The 23,582-nt window shown below is 42.1% G+C and overlaps 2 protein-coding genes across 11 annotated transcripts in view; one reads left to right on the top strand and one right to left on the bottom strand.

Moving 5' to 3' along the window:
* Nucleotides 1–5,463: 5,463 nt before the first annotated feature.
* CLDN25 (claudin 25) lies at nt 5,464–6,149 on the top strand. The gene is given in 2 exon segments (XM_032639116.1): nt 5,464–5,782; nt 5,785–6,149. Coding segments are annotated over 2 exon segments (684 nt in total).
* Nucleotides 6,150–17,476: 11,327 nt separating this feature from the next.
* The window catches only part of USP28 (ubiquitin specific peptidase 28), a 56,974-nt gene continuing 50,868 nt past the window's right edge, over nt 17,477–23,582 (bottom strand). For 9 of the 10 annotated variants that reach the window (XM_032640429.1, XM_032640438.1, XM_032640436.1 and 6 more), the window contains 6 exons: nt 23,263–23,441; nt 23,082–23,160; nt 22,195–22,274; nt 21,506–21,629; nt 19,856–20,051; nt 17,477–18,710 (listed from right to left, as the gene is read on the bottom strand). In XM_032640429.1, coding sequence (XP_032496320.1) covers nt 18,535–18,710; nt 19,856–20,051; nt 21,506–21,629; nt 22,195–22,274; nt 23,082–23,160; nt 23,263–23,441 — 834 coding nt within the window. In that variant the 3' untranslated portion in view covers nt 17,477–18,534. Of the gene's footprint in view, nt 18,711–19,344; nt 19,493–19,855; nt 20,052–21,505; nt 21,630–22,194; nt 22,275–23,081; nt 23,161–23,262; nt 23,442–23,582 lie in introns of those variants that run through there. The other variant, XM_032640435.1, reaches the window with a different exon arrangement.

Here is a 23,582-nt window from a genome sequence, read left to right as displayed (position 1 = left end):
ACAGGCCTGGAAGCTTAATCCACCTCTAAGGAGGTACAAAGGGCAGAGGAAATATTGGGGGAGGAGCACCCAGTCACTGATTGAATCAGGGAGGTTCCACAGTAATAAGTAATCTGAACTAAGAATGGAAGGAGGTGTCAGGTTGAGGTTCTGGAATCTTCCTCCAGGAAATTAAGCCATGAATACCCACAAACACAACTGCAGAAGCTCCACCTCTCCCTGAGCACTGGATAAGCTAAGGACTATCCCTCAAGTTTCCAGGAAGAGACAGGGGAGAGCCAGACTTAGGAAGGAGAAAAAAGAGCATAGGGAATGGAGTAGGATTGCTACACACAGACAGACAATGCATGCAGGCATGAATGAACACGTGAGTAAACAAAAAGAAATTAACAGCTCTTGGATTAGAAGAATTAATATTGTTAAAATGGCCATACTATCCAAAGCAATCTACAGATTTAATGAGATCACTATCCAATTACCCACAAAATTTTTCACAGAACTAGAACAAATAATGCTAAAGTTTATGTGGAACCACAAAAGGCCCAGAATAGCCAAAGCAATCCTGAAGAAAAAGAACAAAGCTGGAGGTCCAACCCTCCCAGACTTCAGACAATACTACAAAGCTACAGTAATCAAAACAGCATGGTGCTGGCACAAAAAGAGACATATGGATCAATGGAATAGAATAGAGAGCCTAGAAATAAACCCACTCACCTATATGGTCAACTAATCTTTTACAAAGAAGGCAGGAATATACAATGGAGAAAAAAAGTCTCTTCAGCAAGTGGTATTGGGAAAGCTGGACAGCCACATGTAAATCAATGCAGTGAGAACACTCCCTCATACCATACAAAAAATAAACTCAAAATGGCTTAAAGACTTAAATATGAGACATGATGCCATAAAACTCACAGAAGAGAACATAGGCAAAACATTCTCTGACATAAATCATAGCAATATTTTCTTAGGTCAGTCTCCCAAGGCAGCAGAAATAAAAGCACAAAGAAACAAATGGGACCTAATCAAACTTACAAGTTTTTGCACAGCAAAGTAAACCGTAAACAGAATGAAAAGACAACCTACATACTCAGAGAAAATATTTGCAAACAATGCAACCAACAAGGGCTTAATTTCCAAAGTACACAAAGAGCTCATGCAACTCAACAACAAAAACAAAAAAACCCGATCAAAAAATGGGCAGAAGACCTAAATAGACATTTCTCCAAAGAAGACATACAGATGGCCAAAAAGCACATCAAAAGATGTTCAGCAACGCTGATTATTAGAGAAATGCAAATCAAAACTACAATGAGGTGTCACCTCACACTGGTCAGAATGACCATCAAAAAAAGTCTACAAATAACAAATGTTGGAGAGGATGTGGAGAAAAGGGAACCCTCCTTTACATTGGTGGGAATGTAAATTGGTGCAGCCACTATGGAGAACAGTATGGAGGTTCCTTAAAAAACTAAAACTAGAGTTACCATATGATCCAGCAATCCCACTCCTAGGCATATATCTGGAGAAAACACTAATATACGAAAAGATATATGCACTCCAATGTTCGCAGAAGCACTACTTACAATAGTCAAGACATAGAAGCAACCTAAATGCCCACTGACAGATGAACGGGTAAAGAAGATGTGATATGTATATATACAGCGGGATAAAAAGCCATAAAAAGGAATGAAATAATGCCTTTTGCAGCAACATGGATGGACCTAGAGATTATCATACTGAGTGAAGTAAGTCAGACAGAGAAAGACAAATATAATGTGATATCAATTATATGTGGAATCTAAAAAAATGTTACCTGAATCACTTTGCTGTACACCAGAAACTAACACAACATTGTAAATCAAGTATACTTCAATAAAAAATAGATTAAAATTTTTAAAAAGAAATTAACAAATGAATGGGTTCTGTTTTCCCTCATTAATCTGACCTCCTTCATATTTCACGCTTATCGTGGTTTGTATCTCTCCTGACTCACAGATTTTCATAAATTACCAAGAAAGGGCTCTGAAGAAAAGCCAAAGAAATAAGGAACAATGTCTGAAAGGATTCCTCCTGACCAATCATGTCTCACACACATGTGGCATGCCTGGATTCAGGAAGCTAAGTAACAGACACAAATCTGGATGGATATAGTACAAGCAGACACTTTCCAGAGATGCATAATATTTTGCCATCGTTTTGATTAGAACATGCGCTTGTTATAAAAGCAGCAGAAGGAGCCTACAATTTAAAAGAGCGTCCCATTTGCTTCAAGATAGGATTAAGGGAGGGAGGGGGAGTGGTGGATGCAGGTATGGGTGAAAACAGATTGGTATGAGTGGATAATTTCTGAAGCTGGGTGATAGTACATCAGATTTCTTTATACCATTTGCTCTACTTTCGTATGTGTTTGAAATTTTCTATAATAAAACATGAAAGAAAAAAGGCATTCCAGAAGTTTCTGCTCACCTCCTTCCACCCCTACAAGACTGATAAGTTAATCAGGCTGCTTAGGTGTTGAGATGTCATTCGGGTAAATTCAAGATACTGCTTTTTCAGACGCTTCCTCCTTGCTGACTATCCCATGTCCCTTTTTCACATCGTAGTGTACCACAGGGCAATCAGTAGGTTAAAATATGTACAGGAGAATACATCGGTCAACATCTATGTCTTCAATATAATAAATCCCAATTTTCTTCCATATTTTGCCATAAAGAGGAGCCCATGCCTGCATGCTGTGTCACCAGTGGGCAGGCGCAGCGCAGGAGGCATCTCTGTTCTGGTGCTGGAGACAAGAATAAGAAATGTCACAGTCCGAGCCTCCTGGCTCAGGAGTTGGATCTGTTGCTTGCCAGCTGGTGCACCTTGGCAAGTTACCTAACATGTATCTCACAGCGGTGGTGTGAAAATTAAATAAGGATAAAGAATCTAGCCAATTTACATTCCCACCAACAGTGCAAGAGTGTTCCCTTTTCTCCACACCCTCTCCAGCATTTATTGTTTCTAGATTTTTTGATGATGGCCATTCTGACTGGTGTGAGATGATATCTCATTGTAGTTTTGATCTGCATTTCTCTAATGATTAATGATGTTGAGCATTCTTTCATGTGTTTGTTGGCAGTCTGTATATCTTCTTTGGAGAAATGTCTATTTAGGTCTTCTGCCCATTTTTGGATTGGGTTGTTTGTTTTTTTGCTATTGAGCTGCATGAGCTGCTTATAAATGGAGAACAGTATGGAGGTTCCTTAAAAAACTAAAAATAGAATTACCATACGACCCAGCAATCCCACTACTGGGCATATACCCTGAGAAAACCATAATTCAAAAAGAGTCATTTACCAAAATGTTCATTGCAGCTCTATTTACAATAGCCAGGACATGGAAGCAACCTAAGTGTCCATCAACAGATGAATGGATAAAGAAGATGTGGCACATATATACAATGGAATATTACTCAGCCATAAAAAGAAACGAAATTGAGTTATTTGTAGTGAGGTGGACGGACCTAGAGTCTGTCATACAGAGTGAAGTAAGTCAGAAAGAGAAAAACAAATACGGTATGCTAACACATATATATGGAATCTAAGAAAAAAAAAAAAAGGTCATGAAGAACCTAGGGGTAAGATGGAAATAAAGACATAGACCTACTAGAGAATGGACTTGAGGATATGGGGAGGTGGAAGGGTAAGCTGGGACAAGTGAGAGAGTGGCATGGACATCTATACACTACCAAACGTAAAATAGATAGCTAGTGGGAAGCAACCGCATAGCACAGGGTGATCAGCTCGGTGCTTTGTGACCACCTAGAGGGGTGGGATAGGGAGGGTGGGAGGGAGAGAGACACAAGAGGGAAGAGATATGGGAACATATGTATATGTATAACTGATTCACTTTGTTATAAAGCAGAAACTAACACACCATTGTAAAGCAATTATACTCCAATAAAGATGTTAAAAAAAAAAAAAGAATCTAGCCAAAAGTCTGGTATTTAGCCTCACTCAGTAAATGCAAATTATTGCCTTTCCTGTCGGAACCTGCCTCTTGGCAGCAGCAACAAATAGGAATGGAAGCTGGTGTGACTACCATCTATTTATAGCTCTTGTCCCAGCAGCAGCAGGGGACTGGGGAGGAAGGGCTTTCCCTCCTGGTATATTCTGGGTCTGGATAGGTTCCTTGGATTCGGGAATTTTTTTCTTCTGTTTACAAAAATACTAAATGATAAATCTGTAAAAATGTATAAAATACATAGACAAGCACAAGACAAAAACAAAAGAAAATAAGAACTATCCATAATCCTTCCAGTAAAATAACCATGGTTAACATTTTGTGGTATATGATACATACATACATACACACAAATAGATACAGATATATGCGCTTTTTTGTGAAAGTGAAACTGCATTCTATATACTCTATATACTGTTTGGTCACTGCTTTTCTCACTTAACAACGTATCAAAAGCATTTTTTTTTTTTTTTTTTTTTTGCCATACGTGGGCCTCTCACTGCCGTGGCCTCTCCCGTTGCGGAGCACAGGCTCCGGACACGCAGGCTCAGCGGCCATGGCTCACGGGCCCAGCCGCTCCGCGGCATGTGGTATCTTCCCGGACCGGGGCACGAACCCGTGTCCCCTGCATCGGCAGGCGGACTCTCAACCACTGGGCCACCAGGGGAGCCCCAAAAGCATTTTTCATGTCATTAAAATTTCTTCTACATCAATTTAAAACAGCTGCCTAAATTGTACATAATAATATACAATTCTTAACACTAGTTCAGTGGATATTTTCATAAATATTGGTATATATTCACAGTAAATTAAGGTAAGTTCTTGGACGTAGGGTGCAGATATTTAAAAGTGTAAAACATGAAGTCATGGGCTTCCCTGGTGGCGCAGTGGTTGAAAGTCCGCCTGCCGATGCAGGGGACACGGGTTCGTGCCCCGGTCCAGAAAGATCCCACATGCCGTGGAGCGGCTGGGCCCGTGAGCCATGGCCGCTGAGTCTGCGTGTCCGGAGCCTGTGCTCCACAACGGGAGAGGCCACAACAGTGAGAGGCCCGCATACCATAAAAAAATTAAAAAAAAAAAAATTAAAAAAAAAAATAAAAAAAACAAAAAAACATGAAGTCATGTTACCCTCCAGAAAGATTACATCAATGTATATTCCCAGAACATCATTCTCGCCTTCTCGGAACTGGGGAGTGATTTAAGTGTATGAATTCACTCATCAAATATGTATTGATGGCTTACTGTCTGGCTTTTTTGCCTCTCATGGGACCCTCCCCCAGGATCCACACCCACATCCACTCTTGGGCACACCCCCTAAACCCAAAGTTTGCCAAGATCCTGGCACCTGCCTCAGCTGCTGAGTGGACTCCACTCAGCTCCCCAAGAGTCCTGCCTGCTCATCAGTCACCAAGCCACCTGTCCTCCTTTTCTTTCTGCCTTTCCTCTGTGGTGGGAGCAACCATGGCCTGGAGTTTCCGTGGGAAAGCCCAGCTTGGGGGACTGCTCCTCTCTCTGCTTGGCTGCGTCTGTTCATGTGTCACCACCAGCCTGCCCCAATGGAAAACTCTCAGTCTGGAGCTGAACGAAATGGAGACCTGGATCATAGGACTTTGGGAGGTCTGCGTAGATCAGGAGGAAGTTGCCACTGTGTGTAAGTCCTTTGAGTCCTTCTCATCTCTGCCCCTGGAGCTCCAGGCATCCCGCATCCTCATGGTAGCCTCCCATGGGCTGGGACTACTGGGGCTTCTGCTCTCTGGTTTTGGGGCCCAATGCTTCCAGTTTCAAGGATCAGATGGGTATTCCAGAGGTGGCTTTGCCTCCTGGGAGGGACTTTGGAGGCATCAGCTTTGGCCACTCCCCTCTTTCCAGTCTCCTGGGTGGCCTGCGTCACAATCCAAGACTTCTGGGATGACAGCGTCCCTGAGACTGTGCCTTGGTGGGAGTTTGGAGATGCCCTCTAGCTGGGCTGGGCTGCTGCTGTTTTCCTGGCCCTTGGTGGGTTACTCCTTATCTCCTCGGCCTGCCTGGGAAAAGATGTGCCCTCTGTCCAGATGGCCATGCCTACGGCAGCCCCACCATCCTGTGCTCCAGCGCAGTCCGATCGCTCGTGCCACCTAATGCCAGGACCTAGGATCCTGTTCATCTAGGACAAGCTTTGCCAGGAAACCTATGGAACAGAGGAACGTCAGGAGAACCCTCTCTCTTCCTTATCCTCCATCACTCTGTATTTGCTTGCCTCATTTTAGAGGTGGTAGTCACTGTCTCATTTGTTCAAGAATTTGACTATCTTGGTGAAATGGTGATCCTAATTTCAGACTGAAAAATCAAGGCACAGTTTCTAAAGACACGTTTATCTGATATAGATTCTATTTACGTAAAATACTTTTAAACTCATAACATTAATTATATACTTGATTCTTTTATTACTAGGGAAAACATATTACAAAATAGCGTTCAACCTAGAAAACCTAGTCTTACTGGATATGAAGACAGAAAAGCTAAAGATATGCCTTTGCAAATGAAAATGAATTATTGGTGATATTATATCACCTCAGGACTGGGACCCTCCTTGGGTTCATTTTCAGTCTCGGGTACACGATTTGAAAGGGAGCTTCACAATATATCAGTCCTTGTGGCTGTACCCAAGGACTGCCCAGTGTGGGCGTACATGTGGAGAGAATTATCAGCTACTCGGAAATGTCTTTTACCATATGCAAAATCACATTATAAATCCCTTAAATTTTAACCTAAATGTCAGCAGAACTACCTAGGCTGTGGCAACCAGTAAAGTCCCTTTCACAACAATGACCCAAGTTCCTTTGCTTCCTGACCGCCTGGGCCAGGTCTTCCTCAGGCATTTCTGCAAGTCCTCAAGGAGGAGCCTCCCGCTTGCCCGTAAACCTGCTCATCAGCTGAAACTACCCTGCGTGTCCACCCTGATCCTCTGGCTACCATCTGCCTCCCACTGCCTTAATCAGTTGAGAGTCACCACTGACCCCGTCAACAATTCCCACAGGAGAACAACTAAGGGTGATGGTTCCCAGTGTCCCCAGACATGCCCCTTTTCCGAGTTCAGAGGCACCTTTTGCTCGCAGCACTGAGGAGCTCCCTCCCTCCACACGCTGGTACTGTGCTTTGCCTTGAGGCTGTACTGCCTGTGCTCAGATACCTCTCCTTCTCAATTAAATAACATCGGCATAGCCCTGGCATCTTGAGGTAGCCACCACAGAATACGCACGCACCAACACGAGAATAGACAAGTTTGCCGGCATAGCCCAGACCAGTTCCTTTCTTTTTTTTTCCTGAGGAAATGAGTCTGCTCAGGTGCAACTTCGTCTTCAGCACCTGACTCAGTTACCTTCTCACCCAGAATAGCATCCTCTAGGAGTCACAGTTTCTCCAGAAAGCTCCTTACCCAGTATGTCCTTTTGTATATGTCCACTTGACATACACAAATCCAAATGACTCTTAGGTAAATAAATTTTTGAGTATAAAAGAGCAGTTTCATCAAATGTGTATTCCGGCCTTCTCTGGTTCCAATGCCCATTTTATCAACTACCCCTTCGTGATTATGTTTCAAGGATCTTTAGGCCAAGTTTCATTCAGGGGTGAAGCTCAAATATCCAAGAGTGATCCTTGGATCCCATAGGATCTACAAGAAGGACTCATTTTGTTATTCCTCCATCTGGCCGTTTATTCACTCTTTGAACAAATATTTATTGAGCACCTACCACGTGCTAGGCATTGTGCTAGCAACCAGAAATAAAACGGTAGGACAAAATGTATCCCTGCCCCTCATATAGGCAATTAGGGGAGACAGATATTAATGGGAAATCACATCAATGCAAATTGTAGTTGTGACAAACTTTACAAATCCTGAAAGGTACATGGTTCTATTAGATCATGCAATAGGAACAATTTAACCTAGTCAGGTTAATTGAGCGGGTACCCTAAGGAAATGATAACTGCCTACAAGCTAAAGGATGGATAGCAATTCTAGATAGAGAGAGAAAAAAGTAAAAGACAAGGCTGCTGAAGTAGGAAGGAGCATGTTGTCTCTGTTCTCAGAACCAAGGGAAGCCAAGCATGAGGCCAGGAACAGGAGGTCAGCTGACCGAAACAGTAGCCTGCGCCACCTTTCCTAACACCTTGTCCCTGGGCCGTATCCCTACCACACAGTTGTGTAGGGTTTAAGAGATGACAACGTACTTTCACATATCTTGTGTTTTATTTACTGTTATATTGAGGTTTTTTTTTTTTTTTTGAGATTGGGAGAACAGATATTATTTGTTTTGCTAATGAGAAAATGAAGAATTTAGGCAACATGCCCACGGTGAGTAATTAGCTGGATGAGACTTGAATCCAAGGCTTGGATGCCATGGCAGGCTTTTGTCACCCACCCCATCCTGTTGCTTCATGGGGATGGGTGACTGAGACAATCCACCAGACCAAAGGAAAAACTGGCACCCAAGCAGAAGAAAAAACCAAAAACCTAAAAGAAAAATCTTGTGCTCTGTGCGTTTGTTGAGGTCTAAACAGGATCTGTGTTGCCAGGTGGCTCACCTGGTCCTGCTGGTGACCTGCAGCCCTCATCCTAATCCCACGTGTGCAGGCGCTGATGGTATTTTTCATCAGCATGTGATTATGGCTTCCTCTGCAAAGAAACTGGACACAAACTAAAGATTTATTAAGAAAAAAAATAGCCTGTTTTCCTAACTCTCCTTTATAAAGGACACAAAGGCATTGAAAAAAATTTTGTAAAGGTCTGCATTTTTTTTTTTTTTTAATTTATTTTTTTTTGCGTTACGCAGGCCTCTCACTGCTGTGGCCTCTCCCGTTGCGGAGCACAGGCTCCGGACGCGCAGGCTCAGCGGCCATGGCTCACGGGCCCAGCCGCTCCGCGGCATGTGGGATCCTCCCGGACTGGGGCACGAACCCGTGTCCCCTGCATCGGCAGGCGGACTCTCAACCACTGCGCCACCAGGGAAGCCCCCCAGGGTCTGCATTTTTAAAATATTTACTTATTATTTTGGCTGCGGTAGGTCTTACTTGCGGCACACAGGATCTTTTAGTTGCAGCATGTGGACTACTTAGTTTCAGCATGCATGTGGGATCTAGTTCCTGGACCAGGGATCGAACCCGGGCCCCCTGCATCGGGAGCTCGGAGTCTTACCCACAGGACCGCCAAGGAAGTCCCCAAAGGCATTTTTTAACACGATAGGAGTGGGGCAGGGACTGTTGATTGATTCCCAAGCAGTCAATAGCATGTCATCCCCTGAAGGAAAGGTGATCTGCATTCTGGCCAGAATCTACTTTTATAGAAAGAGTCTGAGGAATAAGATGCTTTTCACCAAAAACTGCCACTGTTTTTATCTACCTGCGTTGTAGGGAAAATAATGAGAAATAAAAATAGAACTAATTAAATCTTAGCTTCAGTTCAGCCTTTTCTCATGCATTTGTGGCAAATTAACATCAAAAACATTTCTTTATTGTGGTTACACATGGAGAGGTGTGTTGTCATATGTATTAGGAACAGAAAGGGACATCAATCAATCGATGTTTCAAGGCAAAAGCTTTTATTATGTGCAAAGCATTGTAAGAAAATAACCCGGGGACTCGACAAACGTGATGCAGTTAGAATTTGATATGTTCGGTGCTGTCTTCTCCCCCGGCCTTCCTTTGGGTCTGAGCATTTCAACATTAGCAGAGAAGGCATTCCAGAAGGTCCCTATCAAAACATTCATCTGTTACCCTTCTGAGCCTCTGAGACTAGCTCTACGGGAAAAGTCCCAAGGGTTAGACACATTTTGGGATGGGAGGAAAGCAAGAAATAGTTTTATGGGCTTCTGGACAGGAGACGTGTCTTAGCAGCCAGGGAGGGTTAGGATAATACAAAACTCACGAGTTAGGGAAATGTTTGCAGTCACTGGCCTCTGATATGGAACCGAAAGAAGCTGGGATCACATTCTACGCTACTAACTGATGGATTTATTTTTTTAAGCCAGTTGTCCTTGCTACCTTGCCACATTTATAGTATGTGTACAGACAGTTTTGTTGTTGGCCAGAATTTTGAATAGTGCCTCAAAGCCAAATCCCATGGGTGATACAGGCCCTGGATTCTAAAGACAGGGGCTCGCCACACTGCTGCTAAGAAGTAACCAAACTGGTGGTCAGCCTTCACACCCAACACCCACATAAGAGAAACACCCAGACGCATTAGGGAGGCTTCCCGGAAGGGAATTCGTAACAGCTGGGAGGACTGTGGTGTCTCTACCCTTCCCTGTGAGGAGTGGGGTGGAGATGGACCTCAGAAGAACCACTCACAGATGGAGCTGTTCCCAGCAGGGAAGATGGGTATCTGAAACACACCCATCACACCTGTGCTGAGCTGCGCAAACTCCTGGGCTATGGAGGCACAGAGGAGGGTGCCTGACCACCACCGGGGCAGCCTGCAGCAGGGGGCTGGCTCGAGTGGGGCAGCACCCGCCCTTCTGCCTTTTACTGGGGCAAGGATGGTAAGCTTTCTGTAGCCCAGATGGGTGCTGGGGCAGGCAGTCTGGGTGACACTGTCCTAGAGCACTGCTGGACGGTGTGAATGACTAGAGCAGGAGCTGAGGGGGACTGAAAGAGGCCAGCCAGGAAGTCCAAAAGCCATTATCAGGGAATGATCTGGAAGTTTTCTACAGAGCTCTCTGAAGAACCCATAAAATACCCGACCCAAGAGCTAGTAATTGGATTCTTGCCATAACAAAGAACAAGAGTGTATTAGAAATAAAACTATTTCTTTAAAAAGTAAACACTGGGGCTTCCCTGGTGGCGCAGTGGTTGAGAGTCCACCTGCCGATGCAGGGGACACGCGTTCGTGCCCGGGTCCAGGAAGATCTCACATGCTGCGGAGCAGCTGGGCCCGTGAGCCATGGCCGTTGAGCCTGTGCGTCCAGAGCCTGTGCTCCGCAACGGGAGAGGCCACAGCAGTGAGAGGCCCGCGAACCACAAAAAAAACAACAACAACAAAACCCAACCAAACAAACAAACAAAAAAGTAAACACTGTCCTTTGCCTTCTTCGGCTATAAACTCTCCTCCCCCAGGCTCTAGGGCCGCCAGAGCTGGGGGTTAGGAGGGGAACGGAGCAGGGGAGTAGAAAAACATCCCACGGTTCCTTCCTTACTGCTAGCCCCCGAACGTCAGGCTGAGGCCCGGACTAAGATGAGGGGAGAAGCACTGAAGCAAATGGATGAGAGTGAACTTTTGATCTAGACTGGACCAGACGCTGTAATACATGAAAATTATTCTTTTCATACTCAAACGGGACAATAAAGTTCTCAGGGAAAGGACAGCCAAAGGATCATACTGGAAGGTAGCCATGGAAACAAAAAGAAAGCTATTGACTCACTGTTCCCTATCAAGTTTAGGGCATTCAATAAAATGATTAAAGAAAAAATATACCCAAAGCAAGAAAAGAACCCGACAGGAGATACTGTAATTTTTCTATCCAGCATAGGCCCGGATCCCTTCAGCACCTCTCTTCCAGTCAGACTGGCTAAAATATGATCACATCCGCTTGCCAGAGACCTACAGCACCCTGGATGTCTACATTACGTCCCAGTTATTTAGCATCCACCTGTGAGCCCTACATAGGCCAAGGAGAAGCCTTAAAGACCTTGCCCCACAAGACATTTCCACACGAGACCTGCAGCTAACAATACTTTACACCAAGTCATTGCTGCATCTATTGTTTCTTTGAACCCTTAGAACACAACAGCAAGGTTAAGGATTTTTTGGTTTTATAGACCAGGAAAGTAGGTTTAGCCGGTACTGGAACTCAGTTGTTAGCTAACGATGCCAATATTCTTTCCATGAACTACATCTTCATGAGACACACTGATTCAGCAGTGGTTTATAAATCAGGAAAGCTGTAAAACTGTTCACCTCATGAATGAGGTCTGGCTATTCCCTAAGTCGAGACGGTCAAGATGACTTAGCGAACGATGATGCTACTCCTGGGTCATCATTGGGGGTTCCATCCTTACTGTTAAAATCTAAATGCTCACTTGGGAAGACCATCTTTGACATGAGTGATACCTCTAGCCCACCGTTAGGGCTCTAGATAGAAAGCTGATCGTACCTCCACGAACATGATTAATACAAGGACCAGCACACACTCCTGGCAATCCCTCAGTACTTATGTAGCAGCTTATCAATTCCAAGTGACCTAAATTCTTTTTTTTTTAATTTATTTTGTCTTTGTCTGCACTGGGTCTTCGCTGCTGTGTGCGGGCTTTCTCTAGTTGTGTCGAGTGGGGGCTACTCTTCGTTGCCCAAGTCACCTAAATTCTTTAGAAGGTTTCTGGCCCCTTCTCCTACTCAAAGTTAATATTCCTGCTTCATTGCTTAATATCACAATTTCTTGTCTTCCTCATAGCAGGAACAATCCAGGCTTATCTGAGAAGGGAGGAGACCAGGCCTCTACCTTATAAGACCCATTCACTTGTCTGTAAATGGCCAATCAGTTACACACAACAAGGAGGTTGCGGAATCAGGTAACCAGCCAACAGCCTATTGGGCAATGCAGCAAACAAGGGGGCTGAAAGGAGGAGGACATGAAAATCTCTTAAGGCAGTTCCACTCTGATTTGTAGTAGATTACTATGTGAATTTAGTGTTTAATAGCCTAAGAGAATGTGGATAATTGTTTTAAAGGTTCAGGGAAAAGCACTGTAATGACTGAATAGCTGAGAAGCTGAGCCTGTGAGCGAACTTTAAGGAACTGATGTGTTTACGGTAATTAAAAGAAAGGTTAATTACACAGAAAAAAAATGTATTTTTCTATATCTCCATCAGAGTTGAGCTTCACAACATGAGGAATACACCAAAGTTATAATACATTAACTCAGAAAGCATAAAAGCCTGTAAACTATCATTGCAGAAGACTCTACAGACTTTATGAAACCACAGAACTCAGCGTGTTGAGGACAATGTAAAAGCCACCTTACTAGTAGGCATGGAAGTTCTATGAAGAAGTAGTTCTCAGCTGTGACTGTATGTTTATCAGAATCACCTGTGATGCTTTCCAAGCATAAGAGCACCTGGGGTCCAGGGAAGTCTAATTAGTCCACATCTGCAGGGTTGAGGCCTTGGCAACCAGGATTTTTAAAGTGACAGCTGATTCTGGATTGGTGACCAGGGTTAGGAATCACTCCTGAAGAGCTCTGAATTAAAAAGGTAGAAAAGGGAATTCCCTGGAGGTCCAGTGGTTACACACTCTGTGCTTCCACTACAGGGGGCACGGGTTCGATCCCTGGTCGGGGAACTAAGATCCCACAAGCCTCATGGCATGGCCAAAAATAAATAAATAAAAAGGCAGGAAAAAACTTACACAAGAGAAAAATAAATAAAAACAAAATAAAGTTGTTTGAAAAGACCAATAAACCTCTGGAAATACTAACCAAAAAGAAAAGAAGATACGTGTCACCCAGTATCAGTAATGAAAAGGGGGACATTACGAAGATTCTGGAGCCATTAAACACACACACACACACAAACACACACACACACACACACACACACACACATGAGGCGTTATTATAAACTTTTTGCCAAGTAAATTTAAAATTTTAGACATAATGGACATATTTCTCTTTTTTTTGGACGAATTTCTAATAATTTTCCAAAACTGACACAAGGAGTAACCAAAAAAAGTCTGAAAACCCTAAATGTATAAAAGAAGCTGAATCTATAATTAAAAGCATCTTTTCAAAACACACAAAAAAACAACTCTGGGATCAGATGGCTTCAACAATGAATTCTGCCAGAAATTAAGGAAGAAATAATCCTATCTTATACTAACTCTTTCAGAGCATAGAAAATGAGAGAACATCCCAACTCATGCAATAAGGCCAGAATAATCTACACCAAAACTTTGATAAGAACATTACAAGAAAAGAAAATTAAAGGCCAATCTCTTTCATGAATATACATGCAGAAGTCCTAAATATGAAAAAATTCCATATGCATATAAAAAATATATCACGATCAAATTCAGTTTCTTCTGGCAACATGGTTGGTTTAAAATTACTAAATGTAATTCACACATGAACAGAGTAAAGGAAAAGACCCATGTAATCATTTCAATAGATAAAGAAAAAGCATTTGATAAATTTCAACACCCATTCATATTTTAAAAAAACTCAAACTCGGAATAAAAGGAATCTTTCTTTATCTAATAAACGGAATTTATAAAAAGCCTACAGTATGGTGAAATACTGAAAACTTTCTCCCTGATATGGGGGGGGGGGGTAATGACACCCACTATCACCACTTCTATTCAGCATTATATCAGAGGTCCTAGTGTGACCAGTCAAGAAAAAGAAACGTTGTAAGGACTTGAAATAAAAGTCATCATTCACAGATAACATAGTGTATACAGAAGATCTAAAAAAAACCTGATAAACTATTGGAATTAATAAGTAATTCTTATAGGCTTGATATAAAAACATCCATTTGTTTCCAGATGTCAGCAACAAACAATTAAAAATGGAATTTAAAAAAATCACAGCATTTACAATAGGTTGAAAAACATCAAAGATCCAGGAATAAATCTTATGAAAGAGGTGGAAGACCTTTATACAGAAACTGAGGAAAACCTAAATAAAAAGTATACACAATGTTCATAGATCAGATGTCAATTCTCTTCAAATTATCTATAGTCACTATAAACCACATCAAAATCCCTGGAGATCTGTGTATGCATGTGTGAAATTGACAAACTGATTCTAAAGTTTATATGGAAATATAAAAAAATCAAGAATAGCCAAGATGATACTGAAGATGTCCCAAACTGGACAATTTATTGTACCAGATATCAAGACTTATAAAGCTACACTAATTAGGACAGTGTGATGTTGGTACAAGCAGACCAACAGGCCAATAGAACAGACAAAAGAGCCCAGAAGCAGAACCCTACATAGACACCTTATGACAAAGGCATAGCACTGGGAAACACAAAATGTTTTCAATAAATGGTGAGGGTAAGTCCACTCAATGTGAAGGGTAAAACAGTGAAACTTCTGGAAGATAACACAGAATATCTTTATGACCTTGGAAATAATTTCCTCAAGAGGGCACAGTAGCACTAACCATGAAGGAAAAGACTCATAAACTAGACAACCTTAACATTAAAAACTTGTTTTCACCCAAAGACATCAAATGAAAGGCCAGAGTGGGAGAAGATATAGGCAATGCATATAACCAAAAAAGCTTCCATAACTGGACTATATTTTCAAAAAACTCCTATAAATCACTAAGGAAAAGAAAAAAAAAAGTGGGCAAAAGACTTAAATACATATTTCAAAAAACAGAATAGCCAAAGGCCAATAAGTATATTAAGAGATGCTGGACATCCTTAGGACACAGATGTGGACTAAAGAATGTTGCCTGCCATCCCAGGAAAAAAAGGAATGTTGCCCACCATCAAGCCATCAGCCACTGCAGCCAGCCCTGATGGTGCACCCTGAGGGGAATTCAGGACAGAGAAAAACAGGATACTGGCCCTAGATAGTTAAGGTGCATATCTAAGGAAAAATTTCAATGAGGCTCGCATCTTCTCATAGGTAGAAAAGCACTAAAATCATTAACTTGAAATGTCTGGTGTTTTTGAGATTAGGAGTAGTCTTTTAATGTTCAACTACATGTTTTCCCCTCCCTTACCTCTTTGGAACAGTTCCTCAGAGCTATCTGAGAGGATGTCTCCAGGGCCACAGTCCTCAGTAAGGTCCCTAAATAAAACATAACTTGCAACTTGTAGGTTGTGCATTTTTCTTCAGCTGACACAGGGAAGTGCAAATCAAAATGATATCATCACATGTCTACCAGAACGGCTATATTAAAAATACTGACAAAATCAAATCTTGACAAGGATACGGGGCAACTGGAACTCTTATAGACTGCTGGTAGGAGTTTAAATTGGTATAACTGCTTCGGAAAACCGTTTGGTAGAACCTAATAAAGATACATCTACCTATTCCTATGACCCACATATTCTAATGATCCAGTAATTCCACTCAGAATTACATACCAACAGAAACGCATTCTTGGGCGCATCAAAAGACATGTACATGAACGTTCCTGGTAGCATTATGGGTAGCAGCCAAAAACTGGAAACACTCAAATGACAATTAGCATAATAAATTGTAAGGTATATTCATCCAATGAAATATAATAAACCGAGCAAGGAAAATGAGTAAACTACAGCTGCAGTTAATTCTCCCTTCTATCCTATCCCTGCTACATCCCAGCCCTTCATTCAACCCTTGCCTCTTCTTCATTCATTATTTAAATTGTTCTATGTATCCACTTCACACCTCTTTCTTGAAGTGGGTAGGATAACAATGAGTTTATATGCTCCATAGTTCTTGACAGAGCTAATTAACAAATCCAAATGGAAAAGGATTGCAATTCCAGTTAACCAGGGAAAGGCTAAACCCAGTCTCCAGGGAATTTATGCTGAGGTCAAGTACCCTGCCCAAACTCTTGAAATCATTTCTGGTTAAGGGTCACACTGGTTCTTTCTCCCACCCCACCCCCAACATCCCTTCCCCTCATCCTTCTTTTTCACAACCCTTTAAATAAGTAAAGCCATTCTTAGCTTGAGACAGTTTGCTGACCCTGAAAGAAACTAAGCTGTACCTAAGGCAGCACCAGTACCCGCCATGGTGGTCTGAGTGGATCCAACACTACAGATGTACAGCTGTTCCTTTCTTCACCAACTGCAGGTTCTCAAAAGCTCATCAGGAAATAACTAATGTGGAAAGGTACAAAGCAAAAGATTTTACAAGACTTCCAAGGGCAGTCAAGCAGTTGTTAATATAGCACAGGCTATGAAGTGAGACACACCAAGGGTTAGTGTCCTGGCTCCACTACTTAGGACACCTATGACCTTGGGCAAACCACAGTCCCCATTTTCATCCCAGGGTTGTTATATATCTGTGCACAGTAATCAGTAATGACAGGTATTTAAAAGCATAAGGCAAATGGTGCTACTGCCTAGAATTTTATATAGTAAGAGGTAATCAGTGGGTAAGAAAAGTGATTAATTTCCCATGAAACACATCTTTGCAGTGAGCTTTAAAACACAAATCACCTCTGGATATCTGTAAAAGATGGCCTAACCATTAATTTAACCAAAATATAAGAATTTGGTTTCAAGAAAATAATTTTTTTGCCTTCTAAATCAGAAAAATTACAAAGTGGATACACTTACATGCAATGCAACTAGCAAATGAGATGAAAAGAGATCAGTCAACACTAGGTGCAGCTCAAGAAGTGACCACTGCCTTTCATCCCCATCAAGCTTCTCAACGCTCTAATCTGCCTTTTTCTTTTCAAGAAGAAAAGCTGAAACGTGAGAAACGCTTATTGAGTCCATCCATTTCCGAAACAGAAAATATATATTTAAATAAAGGCCATACTGCAAACCAAAGGTAAAACAAATACTTTTATTGCACATTTATAAAATCTGCATTGTTGTAGTAAGTGTTTTTCCCTCCCACGATTCCCTCATTAATCTTAAAATTTGGATACCCAATTTGGAGCCTTTTAAAAATTATCAAGAGGGGATAGTTCTCTCTCTACATATACATATATATATAGATTTTTTTTTTCTTTTTACAAACCCACATCCCTTATTTTTTAAAAGCAAAAAAGGGGAGGGGCATCAAAATGTTCTTCTGGGCCAGCAGCAGCCTTAGACATGGGTTTTGACAATTTTCAGACACTAGAAATTTTTACCTAAAGGTTAACTATGAAAACGTGATCTTTAGTCAAGTTTCACAATGTTGTTACTCCGTCTGAAGTCCTTAATGCCTTCCTTTCTTTCACTCAGGACTGAGTATGAGGTTTTCTGGTTTATTTAAAAATATAAAGTAAAAGAGAGAGAAGAAAGAAAGGAGAGGCAGCTTTCTTTTGACTTTTGAACATCTTACTGCCACATGCATGACCTTATGTTCTACCCACGTGTGAAAGGGCAGTGGTTCATCAACAACGTATCTTGTCATCTCCTGTCAAGAGCCAGGCAAGGTGTATGCTTCTCCTCTCTTGCAGTTAAGAATTTTTTAATGTCATCTGTATTTGATAAAATAACTAGTAGCTGTTCATATGGTTCAGGTTCTGATGAATCACCCTTCTACTCTGCTGTCAAAAACACTTATGCCTGAAGGATAATTTTAAAAGTGTCAAGAGGCTTAGAAAAGCCCAAGCATGCCGGTAGGTACAAGAGGCATTTCAGGTCTTCTGCCATAAATCAATACCTTAATACACTGGCTCCTGCCTTTTTTAGTGAAATCGCTTTTATGATTCTGTACCTAAAAAGTGCAATTTTATTTTCAATCCTTCTTTACATAAACAGTATGGTTGGGGTCTGGATCTGAATCTTACTTTTCCACCTAATCCCCTTCCCAAGGTAAACACTGTGACAACAGACTTCTGTGCAACAGGCAGTCAACCAAAGACCAGGATGGGACTTGAACACGTGGGGGCTTATTTCACTGTCACAGTTGACACTCCTTGAATTGACTCCATGACAGCTGCAAACCTGCTACAAAGGTCATAGGGCGAATTGGGTCGAATAGTCGGAGGCTCCTTTAAGACAATGATTTCTGCAGAAGGATCTAGAAGTCTGGGTAGAAACTCCCCTAAGCACAGCTGCAGATTTTCTGTGGAGGAAAAATGGATGGTTACTATACAGCTAAATAAATCTCTGAGTAAAAACTAAGTCTGCAATGATAGGAGAAGGTCTTTCATATAGCCATCACCCAACCTGAAGGGTTAAAGCATTGTTCTGGTCAGCTAATGACAAATGATGATTCCTTCAGGCCAAACCAGTAGCAAAGACCTATTTGCCAAATATACCAAAGTTTTAGGTCACTGTTTTAAGCCATGTGACGTGTGGCAGAATAACACTATATATTCACTTCATTATGGACACGTCTTCCAATCAATCATCCTTTAAAATTTGAGAAAGTACCATAAATATAATGTACCGTAAATATACTATTGCCATAAATAAAATGCTGTTCTTTTCCTTCAAGTAATTAAAATATACCAGTGTGTACACGGCATTATGTAAAGCTATATATCACACATGGTCTAAATAAAAACTGAAGACATTAAAACAAAATTCATAGCTACTAATTATTATAGAATTTTTCAATAAATATTATAAACTTGAACACTTTAACAAGTCAATAGAATATCTCTACATCAGTGAGAAACTAACAAAGAGGATTCGTATTAGGATACGTAGCAACTTTCTAAATCTATCAAACTCACCTAAAAATACCTAGTTTTAGGCTCCCTCTCCAAAATGCTTTGGACATGCACAGACGTTCCATTTACTAATTTGTTAACCTTGAAGGCGTCACAGTTAATAATATGTTTACGTCTTGCAACTTCAAGTCACAGGAAAATTTAATTACGGCACCAACAGGTAATCAAGCTGCATAAACAGATTTTTATTTTTAAACTATAAAATTAAAGTTCAGATTTCGGCAGATGAAAAAGTAACAGCAGTCTGACATTCCTGGAGAGCAGTGATTTATTTCAAACAGAGCTAGCTGGCTGGCTGGCTGTGGAGGTGATTCAGCAGCCACAGAGGAGGTAAGGGGAGGCTAAGAAGGACAGGGGTGCAGGCTCCCATTCCTTGTTTCAATAGAGTAGATGTCCTTTTGACTCTTGTATATTCTAGGGGATTCCAGTGCCTTAAAATGGTTTGACAACCGGTACTACAAACTGAGTCCACTGCAATTTCCAGAATTCTCAAGGGCCTTAGAAATTATTGGAAGTGGCAACAACAGCACACCTGCAATATCTTGCCCAAGGTAAGAGCACCAGTGGTTTCTCATGATCTCAATGGCATCCAAGTCATCCTTGGAGATGTCGTTATTAATGATCAGGTGAATGCAGGGAATGATCAGCTCATTCATCACGTTAATACCCTCTGTTACAGAGTGCTCATCATTTGTTTCAAAGAGAGAAGCCGCTTTGGCATTCAGCTCCTATAGATAAAAAACAGAGTGAACAAAAATAAAAGTCTGAAAGAGAAGATAAGTATCTATTTTAGAAGAGCCTAAACAAGTACTTCCCAAACTTCACTGTACACTGGAAATGCCTGGGGATCTTTAAAAACTACCGATGCCCCAACCCAAGCAAGCTGACTGACTGGCATTTGGGTGACCTGGGCGCTGGGATTTATTTTTTTAATGCTCCCAAGGTGATCCGAATGCAGCAAAGTCTCCGACCCAGTGGCCTAAACTTACAAGTCAAGGTCATATTTAACACCCGCTTCTATCAAAAGGCCTATTCAATGGTTCTCAATCTTCACTGAACATCAGAATCACCTGCAGATGGCAAGCTGGTGCCCAGGCACCTCCCCAGGAGACTGGTTTAACTGTCTGGGGAGACGCCTGGGTCCCAACCATCTGAAAGCTCCTTAGGCGATTCTGACGCACACTGGAGGTTGAGAGCCAGAGGTGGAAAGACTCTAAATCCCTAGTACTGTCTCCCTGTGGCGGCTGAGCGGGATATTCAGAATGTAATCTGTATTCGGTGATTTAAAAAATAAAATCATGTCTTTACTAAAATTTAGGTCCATCAACTCTACAAGGGCCTTTTTTCAGCTTCAAAGTGCCCCGCCATACCTATAACTGATGCGGGAACCCAAGTGCAATCAGAAAATGAAGCTTCTGAGATAAATACATGTCATGACTTAATCTCCTCCACTTGGCATTAACAGAAGCAGTGGGAGAAATGCTGGCCTGATTCCTCCCGTGAAGGGTGATCCTGCCGGGTGTCAGAGAGGCTAAAGGCAAGCACGTGGGTCTGGGAAAGCCGCCTCTGTCGTTTCTGAAGGACAAGCACCTGCAGGAACCCCTGGGGAGGCAGAGGGGACATGGGTCTCCTTCCCACGTGGTGGCCAAATGCAAAATAGGTCAGGATAGATCTCCAGTGGTGTGTGACGAGGATATTAACAGAATGGCAGGACCGATCCTGATGGTTCATACCTTTTAAAAAAAAACTGGAATCTCTTTAGAAGTCAGTAAAACGCTCATCTACTAGCTTAGCAGGGAACACAGGAAAAACACACATTTCTTACATGTTTACTCTGGGCCAGACACCAAGAAAACAGCTGAATAAGAAGAGGATCTGTGCTCAGGGACTCACAATCTAGTAGACAGGCCATGTGATAAAAGCTATAATGCAGTACATAGAAAGGGCACCGAAACGGGGATAAGTGATTCTCACCTAACTTCTATCAGGGGTGGAAGAAGAATGACATTCACTGAAGTAACTTAAAATAATTTGTTTCCATGTAAAACTACTCTTCAGAGTTTGGAAAAATCTAAAACCTGTTGGAGATTTTTTTAAGTTGTTATTTCTCCACGGCTTCAAGGAGCAGAGGTAAACACAATAGATAATTAAAAAGTCGTAAGGCTTTACAATCAGTACAAACCAGAAGGCATTTTCTTCGGTATAAAGCGATCACCGACTCTTTCACGCCCCGCCGGGGCCCCTTCATCAGCAGAGCAGCATTGCTCTGGTAGGCGTACACCAGGTAGGAAAGCGCCTCTTGGTACCTTAGAAAGTGGTAGATAAAAAACAGCTCAGTGCTCCTTCCCCGAATCCAGGGCTTAGTCCCCACTGTTCCCTAATACAAGAATGCAACTGGCTGAGATGATGGAAAAGTCTTAATGATGGAGGCAGCATGGAGCACTGGGAAAAGCCTGAGGGCCAAAGACCACAGCCCGTCTCAGCTCCTCTGCAGACTGGCCGAGAAACCCAAGGCAAATCATGGAACTTCCCCGGGCTTCTGTTTCTCCCAACTCTAAAACAAAGAAGTGGACGAGAGGCTCACTAAGGTCCACACCAACTCTTAAAATTCACTTTCTGAGTTCATTTTCGTTTATCACAAAGAAAACCTGGCCATTATATCTCTCAACTAAGAAATCTATCATTATGTAAAGGATGAAAAAACATGTGTGATGTTCAGAGCAAAAGTGAAGTGAAACACTGGAAAAAGGTAGAGGCACAGGGTACATGTGAGAAGGGGGGTGAAGGTGCTGTGGTCCTCTGAATTCCTGATAGGCATCAATAAATAAGTGTCCTGACCAGTAATCTCAGTGACATAAGAGGCCAACTTACTTTCCTTTCTGATAGAGTTCCAGGCCTGTCAGGAGATACACAGACACCTTTCGAAACAAACTGTAATCTTCATGCCACTTCTGAAAAGGAATGACAGCCATTCATGATTATGACCACCACTACTTCTACCCTTTCTGCCACAGTAAACTTCAAACTCAGTACAAATACTCATTGAGCACATATGGCCAGGCACAAAAACAGGAGACACAAAGGCTTTCAGATAATAAAGTATTCGACATTTAGAATTAACGTCTACCGCTGACCTTAATTTTCCATGTCTTGCTCCTTCCCCCAAGGAACAGAAATACTCATTTCGTATGAGCTTTAGAATTTAGGATCTTAATTTCCAACACCCACGTCAAAGTCATTCAGTTCTGGTATAAATGAACGGCCTCCCGAGTTCTGACAAAACCATCCAGATGACGGAAGACGGAGGGACACGGCCATTCCAACCTCACAGAACAACACTAAGCTCAGTGGGGGTGGTGACATACTTTAGGTGGCACAGGACAGCGTCCTTCCTACAACACGAAGCCTTTTTTGAAAATCTGTAGTCATGCATGCATTTTAATGTGCAAAAATCTAATTTCAGATATAGAAATGTTAGAGAACTAAATTATTTAAAGCAAAGCAAAGCCACGAATTCAAGAATTTTATTGCCCAGAACAGGGCTAAAGTGGGTATTTAAGAGAAATGAAGTGCTGATTCAGTCTAACAGAACAATGGAATAAAGAAACCGGCCATTTTAAGGGTAAGAAAAGATCATTCATTCATTCTCACCCAGCTTTCTCTGGGGGGTGGGCGGCGGGTGGTCAGTCTGTGATAATATAAAATTGTTGGCTTGGCCTTAACGTGTTTGCTTTGTAGATGTAAAGAGAAGATCTCACCTTGTACTCCTCCATATTCATGTCATCTGGACCAATCTCCTTCAATTTCGCTTGAGCCACCTTCATAATACTGATTGACCTGTGAACGAAGTTCAGAAAGCAATGAAAGCTCCCCCTTCAGAGGAGTTAGTCAAGCCAGACCCAGAAGGAAGGGTGGTTCACCGAAGTAGCCCCTCCTCACCTTTCATCATAGCTAAGATTTTTGTCCGCAAATTGTTCCAGAAGGGTCCGCTCTACTACCCTTTTCGGCGCTTCATTCTGGAAGAAGTAGACAAGCACATGCTGAAGTCGAGGATCACTGTGAGAGGTGGGGGTCTCTTTGGCGAGCTGATAGAGCCTGGAGTACTCTTCATGGAATGCCTGTTGAAGACAGAACTGGTGGTTAGAAAAGCGTACACTGTGACCTTCCACACACAGAAACTGATGCCTAAGCGCTACAGAGGTTTTCATCACTCTAAGAAGACTTCTGGGAAGTCCTTCTTACTGAGACATGACAGAGGC

The sequence above is a fragment of the Phocoena sinus genome, chromosome 8, assembly GCF_008692025.1.
Source record: "Phocoena sinus isolate mPhoSin1 chromosome 8, mPhoSin1.pri, whole genome shotgun sequence".
NCBI lineage: Eukaryota > Metazoa > Chordata > Mammalia > Artiodactyla > Phocoenidae > Phocoena > Phocoena sinus.
This window is presented reverse-complemented; position numbering and strand designations above follow the sequence as displayed.